The following is a 24730-nucleotide window of genomic DNA, read 5'->3' as shown; positions in this document are numbered from 1 at the left end:
TTTTTTTTTTTTTTTTTTTTTTTTTTTTTTTTTTTTTTTTTTTTTTGCCTGATGTTGTTCTGCAAATAACCTGGGGAGGATTATGTTAAGTACAAAAGGTTGTGCACAGCATCTGTAACATCCCTAAACAATAAAACAGGAAAAAATCCTTATAATAACCGATGTGTAAGTCACAGCTTCTAAGCTGAACCCACAGAGTACTGTATATCATCTTACACTTTACAGGATATAGCCCAATACCTGGAAAAATGGTCACTTGGAAATAAATAACGATGAATTATTATCTTGCTGCAGATGCAACAAATGAAAATTTGGCTTCATGTTTTTTTTTTTTCATAGGAGAAAGAGGAGGAGGTTCTTAAAGCTATTTCCCAATCTACAACTGCCTTGAAGACTGCTCAGAACATTCCAGCAGAAGTCATGCTTTGCAGGCCAGCTATTTAAAACAAGGGAAGAAACATTTTAAATGGATTTTAGTGTTCCAGTGAAGGCATTACTGAAGTAACAACTCCTAATACCTTTTCAAGAGTTTCTAGGTGTACCTTCAGAAATTGTAAAGCAAATTACAGAGATCTATTCTCCTAAATTCTACCTTAGCAGCAATTAAAGTGGCACAGATTTCTTCCAGGAATACTTACCGAAGCTTGATAAGAAATAAATGTATGTAGCTTATAATCAATAACGTGGTCACATTCTCACTGAAGCCACTGCTCACATCAAAATACGAAGTGACTTTTACCCGCAGCACCTGCTGCTTCAAATTAAGGACAGTGTAAAGGGAAAACAGGCTGTTGTTACAATGCTGCGAGTGAGAAAGTGAACAACAGAGCAAAATCAGCATTGCAGAAATTTTTGCTGTTTATTTGCAAGCAAACAACCTCTGCAGAATACATTTGGGGGACTCTCGTAAGAATGGTTGGTTTTTACATTTGCTGCGATCCCTGGTGGGACTCTGGGACTGCCTACTGTCTTGCAAGACAGAGTTCCTTAACCCTGAGTAAATTGCTAGGAAGATCTGATCTCTTCTAACTTCAGTTTCTCCCTATGTATCGTGCTCCAGTCCTCCTAAAAAACACAGCTGTCTTGGAGACAAACATGACTTTTGACACAACTGGGGCCCATCCCACAAAGCAACTTGAAGATCAAGATAAGGAGCACAGACTGGATCCAATAATAACGGAGAGGCCAGCGGTGTCTGTGGAGCACAGGAGTGATGCAGTTTCTCTTCCTTTTTAATGATATCTCACAGACCTCTAACTTTCATTAAAATCTGCAACAGGAACTCACGAGGTCTGGCAACTTGTGCTGGAATTGCCTAAAGCTTCAAATATCATCAGTTTTGGACTTACCCCAGCTCTGAAAAGGACTATATACTGGGGGTGTCTTCTCCCCGAGGAGGGTCAAAAACTCATGAAATCTGAGGAAAACATGGGAGATGGAACAGAGCAAAAGAAAGAGCACAGGCCCTCAGACTTATTACTGAAATATTAGCCAAACTAGTGAGACTTGCAGGAATTGGAGTGAAAGTTAAAAGGGAAAGGTTAGGTTTGCTGAAATTCAGACAAACCGGGCTGGGAAAAACCAAATAAAAGAAGGAGCTTAAGCATAAGCCAGACAATTAGAGGGACAGCACCAATAACCGATCAAACAAAATCCTTGCTGTGCTATAATTGTTTTCTGAATGTCAGAAAATTGTAAAGTATAGCCTATTGTAACTTCACTAACATTGATTTCAAATACAAGTGAAGCACTATAAAATTATCAGCTACTACAAAAATAATGTATTGCAGGTAACACATCATTATGTTAAATAATTCAAATGGGTAATTACTGCATCTCTCACTATGCTTAATTAGCAAAAGAAAAATTGAGAATTTTATTGATGTGAATGTAAAAGAAATACAATCCTTTTAAAACTATTTATTTTCATCTAACTAAACTGCCTTGCCATACTAAAAAAACATTTTGCAGAGGTTAAATAAAGTATTTCATGGCAACCGCTGCTTCTTAGTGCCTGTGTAACAAGAAACATGAGCCAGCCAAAGTTGTGCAAGTTGGTTTTCTTTCCCAGTAAGAGAATGTGGTATCTAAGACCTTGTCCTAACTCATTTTATCCCCAAGTGTAAGTCAAGTAAGTCAAGTATGAACTAATGCCTGGAGGGAAGTCCCTGACTCCAGAAGTATGGATTATTTCACATTTATCTTACAATCTGCTCTCAGAGTTCTTAAAATTCACTAACTTGGCAAGTTGGGAATTATCATGAGAAATGAAATAATTTCATAACTATGATGTCATCTAGCATTCCACGAATATGACACTGGTAGGGTTTGTCCATGCTTGGGCATTATTCTGACCTTTGGGTAATAACACTGATAGATGGAAACAATTAGAAAAGTGCCACAGCATAATGGGTACAATCTGAAGTCTTAATTGAGGAGTTGTTTTCATTTCAAGGATTTGTATTAATCATTAAGAAATTTGCACATGACAACATTTGTAATAGTCTTTAAACAAACCTATTTTGTATGACCTAAAATGATTGTGCTGTTTAGGCTGTTTAGATGAACTGCCCCTTGGAAGCATGCTATATTTACAGCAATTCAGATTTAACATTAACCAAATGAACAAAGCTTACAGATGGACGCCAAGATTCTCTAACCTTTGTAAAGAAAACTTGCTTCTATCTCACAGCGTGTGGAAAGCATATGCTTCCATATATTTTCAGTGGGATTACCTCAGTGCTATTTTTTAGTCTCTAAATTTCCCTGCAAGTGATGGCCGTTGAAAAATGTTAAAAGAGCAGTAATGCTCTTGAAACTATTCCAAGGGCTGGGACAAGCGGGGCAGAGCCCCCCTAGTGGAAGAGAGTGCTGGCCAGCAACGTGGTTAAGTCAGGAGTAGGCTGCTAGCCTCACCATCTCCTGGGACATGGGAATCCAACATGACACTCATGATTGTTTATCAGCCCAGTTCTTCAGTGAATCTGAATCTGATCAGAGCAAAAGGGAACGGGAAAGCCCTTTGGCATCACTGCGTTTCAAAAGGAAGAGTGAATATTTGAAAAATGAGTCTTAGGTTCTTACTGTCACTTTATCCATGTCCTAGTGTGCAACTTGGTTTTCTTCTAGACATTTTCACCTTTCATTTTGTTTAATACGAAACTTACTTAGTAGTCGTGAAAAGTCGATGTTTCACACAGCTCAAGTCTGTGCCCCAAAGGATAAGCTGAACATCAGGGTTTTATTGGATGGCTAAAAAATATGCAGTGCTGTGGTCATTGGCAGCTGGGCTGCAAGTGACATAAAGCATTAATAGCATGCTACAGTTTTACTCTTCTACTTTTCACTTTCAGATAATCAACTTTTCCAGAATTCTCCAAGTTGCACTATTATAACAAACTACATCATTACTAGAATCCACTATCATCAGAAGCACACCACTAGCAGAATGAGAATGATGATCAAAATAAGATTCCCCCAGCCTGGACAATCTTAATTAGGAAACGGATAAGAAAAATTAAGTGGAAAGTCTTACTGAGTTCCATTTTTATTTATAATTGCTTTAAGCATTTTCTTCTCTTTCCACGTGCTTATTAAAAGTTTAACTTTTTTTTTGCTACAAGAGCAATTGATGATTGGTTATAAAAAACGGGTCATTTTGCTTTTTGCAAATTTTGCTGGCTTTCTAAGATGAGCCCTGTTGTTCCTTCTCCTCTGCATGACTGGAAGCAGTCCTGTCAGTTGTAACCCAAATGCCAGTGAGTACTATCAGCTGGTAAAGGGGGATCCTGCCTCTCCCTCTGACCCACGCCATAGCACAGACACCTATTTGGGTTGACAAGAAATGAACAAGCTCCAGTTTCCCTACAAATCTCTGAAAGCACACTGAGTTAATAGGAAATCCCCTGTCAGTGGGGTTGAAATGGCCCATTATTAGCCTGCCTTCAATTCTATGTACGCCGTAAGTGTTAACTGCAACTGTTTACTCTGGCTGAGTTTCCTTTGCATGGATTACAGCATTCATGTAAAATTCAGTAGTTCTGCATATCCACTGACATATGAACGAAAACCACAGCAAGTTTGTCATCTCTGTTTCCCAACGAAACTTGAAACTCGTCGACAGTGGAAGTGGGCACAACTCCTGTTTAGAATTAACATCCAAACTGCACCTTCTTTTTGATGTGTTAGGGCTGCTACTTTCCTAGCTCTACTGGAGCTGGGAACCCAGAGCCACTACACTTCTCCTAGATTCTGTAGAAGGATCAGTAACTCTTCAGTGCAGCACTGCTGCTCAGCAGGAAGAAGAGGCACAGGTCTCTTGTGTGCCACTCAGCAGTACATGGGTAAAGTAAAAAGAGAGAAGAAATGGTTTTGCTGCCCCATAAATATCTTCTTTCAGATTTAAATTCTTGCCCTAGCCTGAATAAAGAAGAAAGGTCCACTCTTCACCACCAATGAAGAAAACCAAGTCAGTTTCATCACAATATTGATAATTTAAAATTATTTTGTTTCAGTTTCAGTGTTTATCCTAAAAAAACCACCAAAAAACAAAGCAGATACTGCTTTATTTAAACTATGTAAGTGGGACATTTCTGATGATTTCAAATCTTCTCTAATGCAAACACATGCTGAGCTGGGAGATCTGTCCAGTTTGACCCTGTTCTGCAAACAATTTCAGTGAACAGATGCTTCTGGTAAAAACAATTCATTAAAAAAATTCCCCAAATCTCTAATGTACATCACAGAAAACAGACACTGATCACTTTAGTTATAAAAACCTGGCAAGCAATCTTCTTTTGCTTTTTTTCAGAAGCTCCAGCTTCCACAAACGCTCAGTGCTGCAGAAGGCTGTTGTGCACATGCAGACCCATCCCTGAGTAACTTCTAAATACTTCTGGCTTTCCTCACTCTTTGTTTACCTTTTCCTTCTGATGCAGCCACAGTGTGTGGCTCCTGGAGGAACTGGAGCATTACGGATAGTTGAGACCATGCAGAAAACCAATGCCTAAAGCCAGCAGTCAGCTTTAGCTGCATTTGCAGGGCTGTTCGTGACATACCTGTGGGGACTTGTGAGAGCGCCAGCTGTACTGGTGACTGTGGAGACTAGCCAGCAAAATATTTTCATCAGTATCCACCTGGCCAAATCGCAGTGTCTCCTGTGTGTCATTACAGATCACAAAATGGCTGAAGACCAACTCCTCTGCCTCAGGGCATTGGTTCTGAAAGGAAAAGAATTTGAAAGCCAATAAGCATGAGATATATAGCAAGACATTTGGCAGCTGTCTGCCCAGTGGTGACTGCTACAACACAGAAATACTTCATGATCTCTCGCCATTAGCTTTGGTCTCACAGTATTCTACCCTCAGCTAATCCAGCGCTCGGTTTGACAAAACATATGAAAGAACACGTTTAGCTTCATTTGTCTGTAATGCAAACCTTTAACATTTAAAAGTAAAATTTCCAAACATGATCAAGATTTCTATGAAATTAATCTTGATGGGAAGTGGTGTGTCACAGAGGGCAGAGAGACACTAGAGGCTGATGTGGAGACTATAGATAGACTTTAAGAGGTTTCTCTATGTTTGGCAGTTCCTCTCTCAGGCCAGGAGCTGCATTGCCTCTGCCCCAGCTGCCTTTTTTCCTTGAGATGTTGCTGTGGGTCAGGAGAAGACTCTCCCTCCACAGATACTGCAATGCTTCGAAAAATAAACAGATAGCAGGATCTACGGGGAGAGTATTTTCACAGCTTCACAAAGTTAGTTTGAAGATACATTCATAGTCCAACGTATTTGATTGTCTAATGTGAAAAAGCAAAACGTATCCTAAGTTCTAAAAATATCTTAGGTTTTACAACAATCTTTCTCCTATCTACTGCATCCTTCCATCCCTCTCTTTCCACTTTTCATCTGGATGCTCGTCAATCTGTTGAGACAATCCATGCGGTAGTCATAATGTGATCTCATTTGGAGATCATCTCTTGTGTACTTCTGACCTGGTCACTACTGTGCTGGCACCTTGCACTTACAAGCAACTATCTAACAACCTTAACAACTGCTGTAAGAAAGCAATTTTTGGACACTCTTCATGCAATCTAATGGATATAGCATAAAGAATTCATTTTCTCGTGCTTTTCATTACCTCTCCTTGACCCATCTCTCCTTGCACACTTTTGACAATGCTTTATTATTGGTTGGTTACCTTCTCCCCACAATACAGCCCAGCTGCTCTCTTCTCATCCTTACTTCCTGTGACGTTTTCCCTAACTTACAGGATCTCTGTGGTCATTGAGAGCTGATTCTATTTCCCCCCCTTGCTCCCTCAGCGGACCTTTTAAAAAGACGTAATGAAGCTAGCACCTCCTCTGTCTACGATCATGTGGGTCTCTGGTTCTTTGATAACAATGTGGCTGAAAGCCTGCAGAAATTCAGAGATCAAAATAGAAAGAGGAAAATATTTCCTGATAGATCCCCACGGATCCATAGTTATTCATGAAAAACAGTTTGATACGTTGCTCACAGCACACTGCTGGGTGATACACATTGAAGAGTTTTTCCAAAAAGTGAATGAGCAAAGTATGTTTTTACATACAATTTAACATCCTTGAATGCACACTCAGTGCTGTTACTAACGTCAGAAAAATCTAAGGTGTAGTGATTTCTTTTGTGACCAAATATCAAAACAGTCAGCTGTGAACATTTGTGCTGAAAAATACTCATTCTGGAGTATCTGAGCATTAGAGTATTTAGATTAAAGTTTTTCTCCTAACCTCAAGAATTCTGCATAAGATCAGCTATCTCCTGTGGAAAGAACAATTAGCAGAGCATATTCAAAATCCCAGTTTTTCAAAGCAGTAAAACTCATTACAGAGCTTACGTCTGTATCATATGCAGTAGCAGAGTGAAGTATGCTAAAGGCTGACATTTACAGTGCCACTTCAGAATGCACAGTTTATTTTGGCATTTTCTAGTGGTGGATCTATGTCTTTTTACTGTCAAGCTGCCATACCCACATACCCATAAGTCTACCACAAATATATTTTCCTGTTACAGCTTTGCAAAATGTTCTTTTAAAAAGGGAGGATTTACTATCCATAGGGCTCAGCATGTTGTTACAGTCAAACCTAGATGCAACCCTAGGGAATTTAAGAAAATTGCTTTACTCTAATAGATTTTTCTCATTGATTATGCACAGAAAAAAAATAAGATGACGAACTTTTCTTTTACCTGAATGTAACTGTGAAACCAAGTTAACACATACTGTCGGTTCTCGCAGTTTTTAAAGAGGGAATATATAGTAAGCTTAATTTTCTGTCTTGAGCTTTTGGCACACATAGAACTCCTCACTTGTACTGGGGGAATACGGTCACACCAGGGATTATTAGTAGATTTGTGTACTTTTTGGTGCTGATGAATGACTTCATCATTAGCCTTAAATGTGATACTTGCTGCTAGAATCCATGGCTTTTAACAGCAACATGTCTCAGAATCAGTAACAGAGATATTTTAAGCTCCATTTTGTAACAGTCCCAGAGTTTTAAACAAGGAAACACCGAAGTTTGCAAAACAGGGAGTTGCTCTGTGTTGCAAGGCTTAAGAGGCAGCTGATGATGTTTCAAGTCTTGATGATAGACGGCTGACTAAAGGATTAGCAAGGAAACTTGGGGATCTCTTAGCCCAGTGCAACAGCAATGTGTTATGTAGGCTGGGCTCTAGGTAACTCTTGTTTTCCTTGCAGTAAGCAAGGGAGATTTTCCTCTGGCAAAGTACCACCCATGCTTTTCAGTCCCTGACGCATCTGTAATAGGAAACTGCATCCCGAAGTTGCTGCTGAAGTCTGGCTGTAGAAACTTCTAGGGTGGGCAGAAAAGAACAACAACAAAAAAATCATAAGAAGAATGGAGTGAAGGAATATTGACTGATAAAAGGGAATGTAAAGAAACCAGATGTAATAAAAATAAACAGAACGGAGTAATTTTTGTGGCAGTGATGATGAAAGGTGGAATGATGACTCCAGGAGCTGAAAACACCTAAGTCTGAATTAAGAAAAAAAAAAAAGCCCTCCCTGAATTAAAACTGCAAATCAAAAGAATCAGCAGAAGATCTACAGCTTGAATCAGATAGAGATTAGGGTTGCTTCCTAGGGGATAATTTCCTGCCCCTCTTTAGATCATTTTTCAGCTGTTCTTTTCTCTCTGAGAGGCCTGGAAAGTGTCTCTCATTTATTGGGCTTTCAAATATTTTGTGAATTCTACTTGGTGAGAGGAAAAACACCCCCCATAACACTAGTCACCAGGCTTTGCCTGTCTCGGGGCTTTCTGCTCACGTCTCAGCTCACAGCTATTTCAAAGCGTTTCTGTATCTGGAAACAAACCATAAAAGCGTAGGCCTCTTTATGTGCACGAAGTTATTTTCTCTGTGTGCTTCACAAGCTACCGAAGACTTGCACAAGCACACACGCTCTCTCTCTCCTGTACTTCCTACTGTTTTTTAAAGGACACAAGGCTTCCAGCAATTTCTTATTCCAGAGTTCCTCTGAGAGAAAAAAACATTTTTCTTCCTATTGTTTAAACTTCAGTGTAACTTCATTCTCAGCTGGAACTGCACACTGAAGCTACGTGCAAGTTTTCTCTACCGGTTTCCTTTGCTCTTTGTGCTTGTGGTGGAAAGACAGGGAAACTCCTGTGATCACAGGTGTCATTTTGATGGATCCCAGCTCGTTAAGAAAACTTATGCAACTGCTAACAGAAAGGTTAAGGACCACGCAGATCTCAAGGAAAAGAAGTCCTAGTGGTTGAAAGCAGCAGGTTTAAAACAGGAGCTTTTACAACTTCGGAGGGGTTTAGGAAAACATTTACACTGGGAGACCACAAAGGAATAGTTTTTCTCAGGAATACTCGCTTTGTGCCATACCTGGGGAGCTGTTTTCTCAGCTGACCCCGTGTCTCCAGATATCATGAAGCACTAATGCCATAAAACCATTTGTGAAGGCTTGAAGTCCCAAACAAGGGGAGTGAATAAAAACAAACAAACAAAACCCACATTGTATGTTGATAGAGACATGCATTTTCTATTTCACTTGGCTATTAAAACAATAAAACCAATCAATAACAATCTTTAACTTCTCCACCCAATTACTTGATTGATACAACTGTTATGTGGCTATTGCCTTCGGCATGCATTAGGTTGGTATGGCTCGTATTTAAACAGAGATTCAAGATTAGACAGTGAAATATGTCAAAAAGGGAAATGGTTTTTAAAAAGCGCTAATCCTCTCAGATTTTCAGCATGTGACTTAGAAGTATAAGCGAGTTTTATGTCTGGTGTTTTTTAGGCTTAATCTACTTTCAAAATATTCATTACTTAAAGGAAAATTAGTCCATATCTAGGAAACAAAGACATTGACAGAGGCTTCTGTTAATCTCGAACTCTTGACCTTAAGGTGCAGGGCCAAATTGTTTCATGCTTCATCTGCCTGTCCACTGAGTACAGCATCACTTGTTTCTGATATTAATCCTGTAAAAAATATGTGGAGAATTCAAATAACCCTTCCTGCTGATTAAATTCCTGTTTCTAGTTGGCAGCATTTGTATCGTATTTTGTGTGAACAGCAGACATGAAACTATGCTTATCGTTGCAAAATTCATTCCTTTCCTGCGCAGAGCTCCCCAATGCACCGACCTGGAGGCAGAGCCACATACAAAATGTCTTGGTAACAATTAATTTAATAGCCATTTTGAACCCACTTGTGTGTTAACTGCTCCCTAATTTCAAAGCGGTGCGAGTTTTTAATCTCAAATACTCAGGGCTCGATACCCACCACATCAGAACATGGTGGCAAGTACCCTTGACGTGAGAGGAAACGAGAAAATTACAGCAACAATTACAGAAGTATATCCTCCTGTGGCTCATGTTAACATTGCCAAATCCGTGTATAAATCAGTACCAACTATTCATAGAATGTACCTGTCAGCAATATACTATGCGACATATGGCTTTACTTAATCAAATATACAATGCCATTTTTTTCAACTCCGAATATTCCTTCAAGGCACAGAGTAGTCAGTCGCTCATTCACACTGTGATGTGGTTTAAAACATTTAAATATTTATGCGCCATATTTTATTTATATGTATAACTATGTCTGAGAGACCTTTTTTTCCCATCCAAAGAGGAAACTGACCTTTCTGAAGGCCATTTTGCAGTAGTTGCCACACATGTCTTAGATGAGGGACTGGTTCTAAGTCGGTTGTATTTTGGCTTTAAATAGCCTACCAAGGACCCTTTTCTACTTTCTATGTTTGTTTTTTATTAAAAGCATTGTTCAAAATATGACAAAAAGCAGAAATTGGAGCTACAAAGATTTTTGTTCACATTGATATTTGAGCCAGCTGTAAAGATTTAAATCACACTAGATCTTGTTTTATGAATGTCCTTTTGCAACAAGAAAACCATGGAATGCCCTTAAAAAAGAATTTTTTGATATAAAACAGATGTTTTATCCTTTTTTGGGGGCTTTGTTATTGTAGTGCCATGATAGGTAATTAATTCCCAGGCTCCACATAGGTCTTCAAGCAGGATGAAGAGAATGATTTGATTTCAAGGCTATAGTGGAATAAGGGAATTACAGGCCTTCGAGGGGTCATTGCAGAAGCAAGGTGCTTTATGCTGGGACTGGCTTCAGCCATTAATGCTGCTTGTGGAGAATGTAACGTGAAACTAGTGCTGAGCTTCAATATGGATAGAAGGAGTAGCTGGAAACAATATGCTCTACCACTTAAAAGTGAGCTGTGCTTGCTTGCACCACTCACCTTCTCATACATTAACAGAATGTTACACATTTCAAGACCAAGATTCTGATTAGTTTGATGCAAATCCATGTAATTTCACCAAAACTCTAGCTGTTTGGGCTATGTTTAGCAATCAATGCCTACTAATTTTCACTGCTACCATGAAACACTTTGAGTATAAATTAAATATATCTTGGACTTCTTAATATGAATTCAGTTGGTATCCTCATTTGCAATTAAATTAATCACATTAGCTAATATATATCTATATATATTTTTGCGCTACTGGATTTGCGTACCTGCTGCCAAGCTTGAATTGCTGTATTTAGAGAATGAACTGCATATTGGCCAAAAAGGATCAAAATGGGGTCCACCATTATTGTGCAGTCCAACAGCCTTCCTCCTGCGCCACCAGAAATGGCAATCTGCCCCCAGAATTTGAAAGGCTTCACAATACTCTGCATAGTCACATTTCGGCACTCCAGAAGTTTACAGTCAGCTTGTGTGGAAAACTGGAGCTCCTGGAACACTGACTCATCACTCCACTGACGTAGATAAACATGGGGCTCATCAAAGGAAATTATCATGTATTCTAGCTCAGACGGCATGTTCTTATCAGATAAAAATGGCTGAAGAAACTTTGGTGGTGCTGAAAGGCAAAAGAACAAACAAGACATTAGTAGAACATCCCTACTGCCACATCATGTATGGTTTTGCAAATTACTTTTAATGGCATATAACGGCATATATGATGAAAACAAGAGTGCAGGCATTTCTGAAATCCGAAAAGAATCCCGTTCATACCATTTTTTAGACTTAAAATAGTGCTACAATTAATAGTTGCTGTGAAAAAAAGGAATTGTAAATTAAAATTGTCTCATGCTAGAGATCCACCAGCCAAACTCTTTTACCTGCAAATCACACAACCCATTGAATTGTCACCTATTCGGAGCAAAGACAATATTAGCTATGGCAGACGCACATGAAGTTCCATACATAGCTCATTATGAACACAATAAAAATCAGCAATATAACATTTGTTGCACTGTAATTGTGCAGGCTAACAGGCTCCACAATGAAAAACGTCTTTGCAGCAGCTATAGAGTAATTAAGAGCACAAACATACTGAGATGCAGCATATTATCCCATAATACTAAAAGTTAAACAAAACAGCATCCTGAGACTGAAGTATGAGAAATGTATCATTAAAAAGATTTCACTGTGTTCACTGCAGTCTCAGTCTGGCGAATGACAGCGAAGTGCTGAGCGCTGTGGCAGCAGACACTGCAAAGCATGTACACTGCTTTGTAACATTAAGTATGCGAGTATTTCCATTGATGCTATTATTTATATTGCTAGAACAACTCATATGCTTAAAATTAGCATATGCTCAAATGCTCTACAGATTTGGAACCAAAACACTCATCACTTTCCAGGATCAAGCCCAATTATACTATAAAAGTGTAATGGATACAATAAGCGTTGTGCTCCCTTCGTGTATAACACAGCATAGCAGAGCCTCAAATCTCAAGGTCTTTAGGTGCTATAACAACAGCAACAGCAGCATCAGCATAAATTCAGTTGCTGCTGGGAAAAAAAAAAAAAAAAAAAAAAGAAAAAGAAACAGCTGGGTTTGATTTTAATCCGTTTTTTTTTTTTTGCTTTTTCCAGCATATGCAATTTTAAAGAACGGACATCTGGAAACAGAGTGCAATAGCAAGGAAGATTATGTACTGATAGAGGTAGCCGAAAGACAAGTAATTACTTGCTAGATGTTGAGTGTCAGGCTCAGTATGATTTGATAATAGTAGTTTCAAAAAAACCAAAAATGATTCCTAAACAAAGCTGGTCCTGTCAAAAGTATCTAAGATATTTGCTCATCTTCCATGGAAAGCATTCCTGGCATTTGAAAATCGGACAATAATCTAAAGATCTCTTGGAATGTATTTGCCATTAACGCAATGACAGAGTGCACTGAACAAAAACAGATGTAGCTCCAAAAGTGATCATAATTGAAATAACAGTTAAATCTGCAGTTCTCAGAGCTCTTCCAAGGAATTCTTACTAAGGGGGTTGCAAAGTCTTCAGTTATTTTAATAGTACTGTTAATATACTGGAAAATTTAGAAGATCAAATTCATCCAGTAAGATGGCTCAAAAATGAAGTGGCACCTGCTGCTACTAATCAGACTAAGAAAACTGGACTGCTTCTACAGTTACCCATTCCTGAGGGAGGAAGGGGGCTGATCAGCCAGCCGCGCAGCTTATGAAATGTATTTGCTCAATGCACAGAACAGAAATCATGAGTTTTACCCTGAAGTCTGGTAGCTGTTGGTGATAATTTATTTCAAGAATGGGAAATGCAGACTACAGAAAGCAAAGTGACAATTAACCACTGCATATGAACTATATGCTTTAATTATTCTGCATGAAGGAGTACATACCTGTGCCTAGTTGATCAAGATGATGGCAGAGGTGGACTTCCAAGAAAGAAAATTGGACCAACACACTAAGTGATGGCACAAACCACGGGGTAAAACAGGAGTCAACTCTGGTACAGGCTGCTAATGCTGTAGGAGTTACAAGCTGATCGCATGCACTTTGTGAGCCAGATTCACTTTCTGAGCTGTGGAAGGCAGATAACAAAGAGGTGGTTCAGCAGATGCAGGATTTTATCACTTTACAGTAGGACTTGAACATGTGCCATGCTGGTTTTCTGACATAGCCAATGTCATCATTCTGTTTCATAATTAACTGCTAATGTCAGTTTATGCATTTTTTTTCCCCAGCAGATTATGGTAGGCAGGACTGCAATCCAACAGTGCTTCTTGCATCACACAGTGAACTTCCAATTTACTGACTCAACATATGGCTCACTGAAATGAAGCATATTTACAGAAAATAAAAATGAAAGAAGTTTAACAAGGTATATAACCATTATTAGTGCTATGAAAATGATCTGAAAGTTAATCTGGCCAAGATAACGTTTTTTTACATTTGATTTTAAGGAAACCTACTCACAGCCACATAACTATCTTTATGCTTAAGCCCTGCCCCTGTAAACTTTTTTTCCATTCCCCTTCTCATTCTACAGTCATCATTTAAAAAGAATCTCTGACTGTTATACGTTCATCCCAGAGCCTTTTACTAACACCTATTACTACATATTTACTATACATTTAAATGCCATCTCACTGATTTTTTTTTCCTTGTAGTGTTCCTGACCCCATGAATATTTCCAAGCATTATCTTTCATCCCCTTGAGAGAAACTAAAACTACATTACAATTCTATAGGTTGCTAAGACACCACTGAAGTACAAATAAACTTTCTAATTTAAGCCAAATCCATCCTTAATGTTTCTCATTCTCATTCCCTATGCAGTTTAGCACTAGAGTTTTCATTTAAAAGCACAGACTTGATTTAAGACTTGAAAATAAAATAAACTGAACAAAGGATTAACTAAGGCCTGTTTATTATTTTTCCAGAAAATAATTAGCTTTTATAAAGCACCATGAATAAACTACCGTTAACATTTTAAAGATATTTTAAATTCAGAGAGCTGTTTCCAAATCAACACGTGTTATGATTTTAGGACCAAATTCTTCACAATTCCTGTGTCTGCAACATTATACATAAATATGTAGGTACTCAAAATGCTCATCTGTAAATGGGTGGAAGCCCATGGGTACGTTTATCAGTACTTATTTTGTGTTACAATAATTAGCTTGGATGGTTTTTAATATCATAAACAAGATTAAATACAGCATTAGATTTGTGTACGTAACATATGAAACAGTAAACTCAAATAAAGATAAGCTAGTTATCAAAGCATCATGACAGGACATAAAGAATGGACAAAATCACAGTATGCTTTGGGTTAGAAGGGACATAAAAGACCACCTCGATCCAAATCTCCTGCCCAAAGCCCCATCCAGCCTGGTCTAAAGATGGGGCACCCACAGCTTCTCTGGTGTGGATGTACTATAGTAGGAGCACTAATACCGTAAAGGTAAATCTGCTTGTGCAATCAAAATTTGTGCTTCAAATGATATAACAACAAAGAAAATTGCACATTCTCATGGCTGTCCTAGAGTTACAAAATGCACTCTGGACAGTCCACCATTGTTCAGTTGGGGAACAAAGGAAATGTGTTGCATTTGACACAGCATAGTGTAGGAGGGGTGCAGCAAAAGTAGAGGAAATTCTAAATAAAACTGACCTGACTTTAATAACATCATTTTATTTTTATTATCTTTAAGTATCACAATTTTAAAAGTGGAAAATAGCTCTGTTTGAAGTCATTAGATATTAAAAAGTATGATAATTTTACATCATGCAAAGCAGTTCAAAGTAACTATATGGCAACTGAGAACAATGACCTGCTATATTCCTGCTATCTTAAGAGTGGAATTTTAAAACCCAAACTGCCATTTGTGATGAAACCACAACATGGGAAAATATTCACTATGAAGAAGAAGAGGAGATTACACAAATGTATTAAACATTTTGTAGCATAATCCATTTAAACAGAGAACGATAAACTATTCTCAATCAAACTAGGAAGTGGCTTTAGTGTCTCATCAACCAAACAGAGCCCTAAATATAAGCCATTATGATTACAATTTGCTAGCTGTGCAAAATGGCAATACAATCTATAAAAACAATTCATTCCAGGATAATTTCCTTTTAATTCTCTATTTTAAGGATTTCCATGAATCATCATTTATGCCATAATCGATTATTTCCATAGACATTATACTAAATCCCAAAGGGGATGGTAAATTATTTCACTTACATTTTCAAACGTATTCATTCACTGAATAAACGTTCATGAATGTATATTTAACTCCATTCATTGAACAGTGAGTGGTCTACCATATTCTTAAAAATAAACATATACATATGTATTATGTCCTTAGTCACATAGCCCCTTGATTTTTATACTTCTAATTACTTCCTGATCAATCTCAGAAAGAGCTTGCATACCACAGTGTTTGCATCATGACATTGTTGCACATTCCCATATTCATTGTGGTGGATATTTCTTAGCCTGTCAGCTACTACTCAACTTTTCGGTTGGATTCACATCTTCTCACAAACCTTGTTTTCCTGTCACATGAGCCACATAAATTTCATATTTTATGACTGATGTTAGGAATCAGTAATGAAGTACTTAAAACACAAGGATCTGCTCTCTAGTATTAATAATTAGAATATCATAAAGATTAGAACAAAAAAGCCCTGCAGAATTTGAGGGAAAAATATTGTCATTGTGCAGCAGCTGTGTGCATATGGCAGCTGTTAGAGTCTGACCCAAAATTGAGGCTCAAACTGAAAAAATAAACTTCAGTGACGACTAAGCATTTTTATACTTCACCATTAATAGCAATTAAATTTGCTTATCAGTCATACAGCTATAGCACATAATTAACATCAAATCGTCATGAGTACACAGGCAAACCCAGATTCAACTTTTATATTCAACTTTGCTTCTTGCTCTCAATTGCAGACCTCTCTGCCCTGAAGTTTCCTGGTCTAACAATTGGCACTGGCCTTCGTGGCTGTTCTCACAAGTATGTAAGATGTCATGTTAAATAAACATGCTTGCTTTAGGAAGAAGCCTAACACCGGATGTGTACTGGGACACAGGGCAGTCTCTCAAAAAGAAAAAGGTTTGGGATTTTTTTGTGAAATTGAATATAGGATAAATTTTAGGATTCTTGATCACAAGAAAACATTCATCCTAGAAGCAATATGCTCATATGATGAAGACAGAGTCGTAGCTTCAACAAAGTTACTGTCAACCTGATTTTTATCCTTCTAAGGGTCTAGAAAGACTGTCCTTCTTTGCAAGTCTCTGGTATCTATCACCATCTCCTAAATCATATTTCTCTTTACTGGACTTGGTCCTTTGAGGCTTAACTCTTCCATAAATTTATTCATTTGTTTAGATGTAACTTCATGTATTTCAGTGGTTGTGAATTCATGTCAGTGATGTGAAACTGGCATTATTGGCTCTACCTCCAAGAAAAAGATAGTGTGCCTCTAACACCACAGGTCAAAGTTTCATCTCTGAGAAACAACTGCTCTTTTCCTCACCCATAAAGTTACTCTGAGAAGGCTCACACAGACTCATCAAGATTACTTCTTACACATCAGTCCATCCTTAAGGAAGCTTGCAGCGCAGCCTTGTTTGAAGTTCGTATATTGAGAGATTGAATTTCTGTCCAAAGCTGCTGCTGAAGCTGTGAATACAATCTTTTCATTTCTCTGACTGAAACTGAAGGCTTGCTTCACGCTTCTCTCAGGTTCCTGGCTTCCTAAAGCAGTTCATCCTGATCCATACGAACCCTTAGATTCCTAGTCAACTATTAGCATATTTAGGTATTTATAATTATGATTATAAATTCATCAGGCCACCAAAAATACCCAAGCTAGTGACCCTGCTGTCTCTGTACATGTGCCTAAGGAGCTGGTAGTTCAAGGCACCTTCCCACAAGTTCCCTCTTCTGTTTATTGATGCTCAAATGCTTCAGTGGTGCGCTGCATGCTTTTTGCTGCCTTCTTTCTTTCCTGCTTTCCCTATTCAGTGAGCTTCAGTGTTTGCTTCAGTTTAAATCCTGTTCTGTTGGATGTGGCTTCTGCTTTTGTTCTTTGTGTACACACGGAGTCTGGAGAACACAGAGCTTCTAGTGTCATTGCTGTGGACACAGAAATTGTCCTCCTGGGAGCCTTCTAGTACTTCAGGGTCATTCAGTATTTTTACCCCATTTTATCTCAAAACTCAAACAGCACTGAAGATATTCACTATCCTACAGTAGGCCTGCAGCCTCCCTGCTGAAAACTCCCTGCTGAGTTTAGCCCTTATGGGCAGGTGAATTCATATTGTGCTCTAAAATGTTTCTGATGTTAATTACAGTCCAAACTGCTGTTGTAATTAAAAAAAAATAAAAAAAAATTGTATTTCATTTGAACCCAAGAACCTTTCTTAATAATTACTACTCATTAGCTTATCAGAGCTTCCTGAATGGAACATCACATAGGTGATAGCATGACGAAACCTATCTGAGCAGAAAACAATAAGCGTGATTACAGTGCCAAATGCCTTGGTGAAAAAAATCTTCTAAATTTCACTACTTAATTTTCAGTTCCCACTGAGTTCAAATTTCTGTGGTGTTAAGCTGACCAGGAAGGCAATTCTGCCAAGGTCCCACATTCAGAGGAATTAACCTTGTCTAAAACACTTAACTTCTCAATGATGAAAATGCATTCTTTCACAATTAACATCAAGAAATCATTTCCAACCTGATACTATTAATGGAAACCAGATGTTTTATTTTCTTCATCGATTCTGTTAGCCGTATTTGTATTTCTTGATTTCTCTGCATTCTGTAGCTTTACATACAGGTATATGAACACAACACATGCGCTCAAGCACGTGTCCATACACAGACAACAGCAATTGGCAAATACAAATGATTCAGCAGGGTTTTCCACTCTAACTACCCACGTTAAGAAGGTCTTTGACAGCAATTCCACTGCCTTTTATGAAGGACCTTATACTCATTTCTTCTAAGTTTACTTATTAATCAAAACGGAATGAATGCAAACAGTGAATTTCTGTCACTGTATGTCTACAAAACCACCAGCTGTAAACATAATGAAATATTGATCCTCAAAGTTTTAGAACTCAGATTAAATTTTTTTTCTGTTGGCACAGCAAGCAAGCTGTGTAAACATAAATGTGCTACTCTTGAAGTACCATAATTTTGTTTCAAAAATATATTTAATAGAAACGTGACTTGTCTCAGTCATTGGTTTGCACTGAGGACATAAACATTTACATACAGTGGTGTGCATAAGATTTCTTCCCACATACGGTGGGAAGAAGAATGATCACTACTGTGTTACACAGTGGACTGTGGCTCAGTCTCCTTCTGTTAATTACCCAATTTAATGAACCTGTGCAGCTAAGGGGTTTCAGGACACAGCCTGTTTGTTTTTTTCCACTTTTCAGTAACAATGGCATTCAGAAAATTGTAGTACTTTCATACTGTTAATAAATCTAAGAGAGAGTTCTTTTAGCACATACTCCCCACCTTGTGTGAAGGCAAACTACGGTTTGAAACTCCTTTAAGACTCGCTCCTCTTACCATATATGAAAACAGTATCCTATTTCCTAAGCCTCTTTAAAAAGATCTCCTAAGAATGCAGCATTAGATTTCTGTTTTTCTTTTAAATTTGCCTCCTTTAAAATTACCTTTGGTCATCTGCCACGTTCTGATTGCTGTTCAGGACGATCCTCCAAAGATCGGAGGCTATGAGCTCCTTCTGGTCGTTCACAAGGCTGATGTTGGGCAGCTGCAGTTCACAGACTTTGCTTTCCGATAGACTGAATTCCCGGAATGCAACAAACGATTTCTGAAGCTCATCCCAGTACTCCAAGCTGCAGGGAATCTGTGATAAAAAGGAGATGTGGTAATTACTTTATACTTCATCGCAAATATAATAATGGGAGTTACAATTCACACTACAAATGGAAAACTAACTAAAAAAAATAGGAATTCCACATGGGAAACCAGAATTGTAGCTGATACTCAATGTGCTGCATTGACTAAAAATGTATTTCAAATTTCATTGCAGTAAAGCAGGTCAATCTTTCTCTTACACAAATAGCTATTTGCTCCATACTATCCAAGAACAACAAAGATAATGCAGTAAATCATTATTTGTATTAAGCAATCAAAAAATCAATCAGATATCACGACAGTGCACTACCCAAGCTCACTTTAATTATCATTAAAGATCACTTTTTGTTTTAATTACCTCTTTTGTTTTATTGCATTAAAATTACTAACTTGTTAATTACTCATTTAATCACTGATATATTAAAATTACTAACGAGGCAGAGAAAAATAACGATGGGCAGCGTGATGCCATGTGGAAGGTCAGCACATGAATAAAAATCCTGTGACAAATCACAGTGTATTTGTAATCCCATCACCTTCTCTGTCATGGAATATGGAATTTAGCTGACTCTTGAAAAGTCAAGCCCAGCAAATACACAGCAGATTTAATTTAATCACATTCCTTATTTTAAGTCTGTAAATAACCCAGACTTGATTACTCCTGGATGCTTCACCGAACAGGAGGGAATGTCACTAGAGACATTTCTAAGCATAATAGGACAAAAAGATAATAAAAACACAGATTTTAAAGGTGTCTTACACATTTTTTTTCCTTCCTTTTGGTAATATACTGAAAATGAATACGAACATGAGTTTAAAATAAGAGCGAACTCAGTGCAACAGGAAGACTTTACAATTAAGATACAAAAACCGAGTTACAACTAAGAAATAAGGGTCAAGTTGTCTGAAAACAAATAGTAAAAAAAAAAAAAAAAAGCATATGTATTCATATGTATATGCTCTAATGTTTTCTTGTAATATCTTTGTATGTGTTTATATAGATGCACAAAAGTAACCTGGAAAACAGTAGGAATGCATCAGAGATTTCAGTAAATCTAAACACAGCCACAAAATAAGCCTCCATGAGTATTTTCCTTGTTACTCAGTAAGGACTATAATGCATAAAGAGGTGACAGCAGGCTGATTAATTAATGGCAATGAAGGTTAAGGAGGAAAATTCAGGGAGCTCAGTGGTTCAAGCTGGAGAGGGCAAAGGAACATAAATAATCTCCTTCAAAGAGTCTTGCAAGAATTAACGTGTGGAACCACAAAGCTTGAAACATGGATTTTTACTGCATCTGTCAAGTCACAGCGATACCTGATGATGGAAAAAAGCAACCGCAGTCACTGGTGGTTTTTTTAGGTCAGGAATAAAAAAATAAATCTGGTAACTGCTACAAAGCTCTGATGCCACCATGTAAATAGGGTACTGTAGCAATGTCCAATAGGAATGCTGACATGATTTCAAAGACCAGAGTCTGAGAAAAGGGGATTGATTATGCATATGACAGCGACGTTTCCTTTATAAGCTGCACCTCCAGCTGAATATCATGACTAGCAGGAAATAGTGTCAGCAGGAAATTATGAGGCAGCAGGACAATAAAGCAAACGCCACCCTGAGAAGTATCAGGTGAGATATTTCCAAAAGAGTGGGACAAATGTCAATATGACACCTGTGGGGTCTCATCTGGACTAGGGAATGCATTCCAAACTATTCATGTTAAAAGTGTTAATACTCACATTGGCACCTGTGCAGAATCAGCCATCAATTCAAATGGTGGAGTCACCATCCCCAGAGGTGTTTAAGAAATGTGTAGATGTGGCACTGAGGGGCATGTCTTAGTGGGCATAGGTTGATGGTTGGCATAGGTGATCTTAGTTGTTTTTTCCAACCTTAATGATTCTATGAAGGGAAATACCATGCTCTCCAGACACTTCAGGAGCTAAACACTTCATAGAGGAACAAGTCTAGAGAAACTGGGAGTCAAAACAGTTGCCCTACCAATAAAGAATAATACTAGGAATGGAGCAGAAGAGAAAAAAAAAGAGGTCTGAGGACAGCCTTTTTGTTCATCACAGCTGCTTTTAAAGACTTGATTTCCTAATAAGACGGAAGCAGCGACCAGCACTATCTGCACTGGGACAGGACTGAGCTTGATGATCCAGAAAACATCTTTATTGGTTCTATGCTGCCAACTCTGCAATCATACTGTGCACAGTAAGTGCTATCAAACATTAAATTATTATGTTTGTAGCCATATTTCAAAGTCACGTTACATTTATTCTTCTTACTCTCAAATTCTCTACAGAGTTTAATTGTTGTCTTAATTTAGCACATTTCAAAACTTCTGGGTGTTGAATGTTTTTTAGGCTTTAATGCCTGTGGACAAATGAAAAAACCTGCAACACCACAGTAATATTCCTATCCTTCAGTGAGGTCTTGGAATTGTATGATTATGAAAGGATCTGTATAATTTCTAACAAAAGGTTGGAGCCTTTCATGGTAGTACAGTGCTTTGGAAAATACAACATCGATTCAAGCAGCAGTATTTATTTCTGTTTAGTTTTAAACGTCCATCTTTAAAATGACCTTGAATGTTTCTAGGAGTCTGATTCAATGTATCTGAATACTTGGTTTGGCCTTGTGCTTTCTGTTGCCTATCAACACCTAAGCTGTCTTGTCAAGGCTATTAAGTAACACGTGCAACAAAAGTCTTGAAAAGCCATCCTATTATTTACAATATTTCTTTCTTTCAGATCACATCTCACAACAAAGTATTTCTTCCAACGTGCAAGGAAAATAACCTCTCTCTAATGACAACCTCAGAAAACTGGAACAGGATGGCAAGTAGTAGGCATTTTAAAAGAGGCTAAGCAAGGCGATAAATTCTGCTCCCGCTACGATTAATGAGCTGGAAGAAGTTGTTAAAAAGCACAATAAAGGAATTTCACAAGTTGCACTACAGTATGAAAAACTGTTAGTAGGGTGAGAGGAAAGTAAAATAGAGATTGAAAATAAAGGCAGAATGGAAGCTGGAAAAAAGCCCAACCAAACAGATTTCGTATATGATGTTTTTTAAAAAACAATGCTGTTACTCAGTAGGTGGTGGAAATAGAGAACCTTATCTTGAGGAAAAGATGGCAAAGTAAAATGATGAAAATAACTATTATGGCATAAAGAAGTAACAACTCATCTTCAGGCTCCAGTATAAGCTACCACAGTGCATTTGTTTTCAGGAACTTCATGGTAACCGCCTAAGTGAATTCTGAAGAATTTGGAATGGCACATTAATTACCATGGAACTCAGCTGTATGAGCAGCCAGATAGAACAATGTATCATCTACCAATTAAAGCAGGCTGGTAGGCATGCAGAAAAGATTATTCCTGTTTACTTTTGCTCAGGAAAATTTTCTTAACTGTTTCAACACGTCAAAAAAATCTAACAGACAAGATATAGTGCATTTCTAGATATCATCTATACAGTGGAAGTAAAAAGTCAAAGGACTCTTTAAGAGATTACCTATACAAAATATGGCTCATGCTTTGGTACTATCCAAACTGTAAGTTTTCTAGTTTTAAGCTTTCAAAAGACATTGTTGACTTAGAATCTTTGATTCCTACATATCTAGCTTTATTTGTGCTAGGGGTTCATTCCTAATGCCTGATCTGGATAAATTTAAGGAAAGATGGTAGCTCTGAGCAATCTTAGTTGCCAAAAATAATAGTTGTGAAAGCCTGGAAATGGGCTACAACTCCAAAACTGAGTCATAGGCAGTGGGAATAAATGAATTAGCTACAACAAAAAATTCCCATACGTAGAATTAAATACCGTACTTCTACCTTACAGTATTTGAATAAAACCCAAGCTATAATTTGGATAATTATTACCTCTCAGCAAATGAGACCACTTGTGCTACCTTTCCAAAACGAAACACTGAAGAAACACATCCAACAACAAAAACTTAGCAAAACAAGAAGCACTTCAAGAGACAGTACACCATAGCTTTTTGTATTCTTCCTTAGCACTCAAAAAAATTTCATTACAATGGCTCCATTCACAGGTAAAATGCAAAAAGAGCAATTAATGAACAGCATATATCACATATATGCATATAGAACTATTTAACTCTGGTCTGGTGTTTAACCAGGAATCTTCAAGATGAGTTTTGAAAGAAAAGCAAATACTACTTCACATTCATTTCAAGGACTGACTGTAGCAGTGGAGGGTACAATATCAGTTAAATGCTTTTTTCAGTAGCATTAGTAACAGTGAACAGAAGCAGAAGTGAAAAGGTACATGAATCAGCCTCAACTCTATAGTTGAGAGAAAGAGATTTAAAACAAAACACTTAGAAAATTTGAAGGTTTCTCCCTTTTCTTGTTACCTGTGGGCTACAGACACGGGGATTGTGGGACACTGCCTGGATTAAGAATGAAAATGGTTTATTAATAATTGTGATAGGAAGGAAAGCAGCTGTGTTTGAATGACAGTTCCAGTTCTGTCCCCTGCAAGGACAGAACACAAAGAAACAGTTTTGCGGAAATAGTTGCCTTGGAGCAGAAATCTTTAGGCTTAATCTCATTTCCTACTCTCTGTGAATCTCTCATTTCAATTTATTTTAAGAAAAAGTCTTCATTCTTATTACGCCAGCACAAACATTACTAATATTACCACTGTGAACATGTATGAGTTCTCTACTTGATTTGAAGTTTCGATCACATACATTTTGCAAACAAACAAACAAAAAAACAATAGAAAAAGTAACCCAACCCCAATTTCCCCCTCTGAAAAAGAAAATCAAAAAACAAGAAAACACCATAAAATCAAACAAGAAAAAGAAAAAGAAACTTGAAAACCCCTTTTAAAACCCGCATCATTCAACTCATTTCCTGAATGCCTGTTAATCTATCAGCAAGACATTATTGATAACCAACATAAATATTCCAACTTATGCACTACAATGTGACAGACCATGTTTTTTTTATTTCATCATGCATTATATCACACATTATGTGTTCCAGAATAATTTAATTCCTCTCTCAAAAGTGAAGGTTGGAAACTGCTGCAGAATCTGTTAACACCATGTTACTTATTAATCTTTTCATCCATGTGTTGTACACCCCATTGACCACATGGGTATTCTGTATCTCTACATAAAATTTTGTGCAAAAAGAAGATAGAATGGAAAAGAAAGGATTGTTGATCCATATGTGCTTTTAAGAGGCTTTTATGATGACAACACAATTCTAGACCTCCCTGTGACCTGATGTTATCCTTCCAGTTTTAGACTGTGTAGCTAATTTGGACTTTAAAAGCTTTGGGTGAACACTACTTTCTACTGGATTATTTCTATAGCTGAACTCTGCAGCTGAGCAAAGGGCCACCACCACACTTGTATAAGCTTCCAGGTTACCATAAATGACCACATCTATTACTCACCGTACATATTGCCCCGATACTGACAGATCTCAGA

The 24730-nt window shown here is 37.7% G+C and overlaps 1 protein-coding gene across 3 annotated transcripts in view; it reads right to left on the bottom strand.

The window, feature by feature from the left end:
- Positions 1-24730, bottom strand: part of VPS13B (vacuolar protein sorting 13 homolog B) — a 415483-nt gene that overhangs the window by 42435 nt on the left and 348318 nt on the right. For all 3 annotated transcript variants that reach the window (XM_042868778.1, XM_042868780.1, XM_042868779.1), the window contains exons 40-43: positions 19048-19244; positions 13230-13411; positions 11086-11435; positions 5058-5219 (exon numbers count right to left, since the gene is read on the bottom strand). In XM_042868778.1, coding sequence (XP_042724712.1) covers positions 5058-5219; positions 11086-11435; positions 13230-13411; positions 19048-19244 — 891 coding nt within the window. The remainder of the gene's footprint in view (positions 1-5057; positions 5220-11085; positions 11436-13229; positions 13412-19047; positions 19245-24730) is intronic.

Source organism: Lagopus leucura, unplaced genomic scaffold (assembly GCF_019238085.1).
Source record: "Lagopus leucura isolate 7727_CA_CO unplaced genomic scaffold, USGS_WTPT01 Super-Scaffold_100002, whole genome shotgun sequence".
NCBI lineage: Eukaryota > Metazoa > Chordata > Aves > Galliformes > Phasianidae > Lagopus > Lagopus leucura.
The sequence above is the reverse complement of the archived record's forward strand: the minus strand, read 5'-3'. Positions and strand labels throughout refer to the sequence as shown.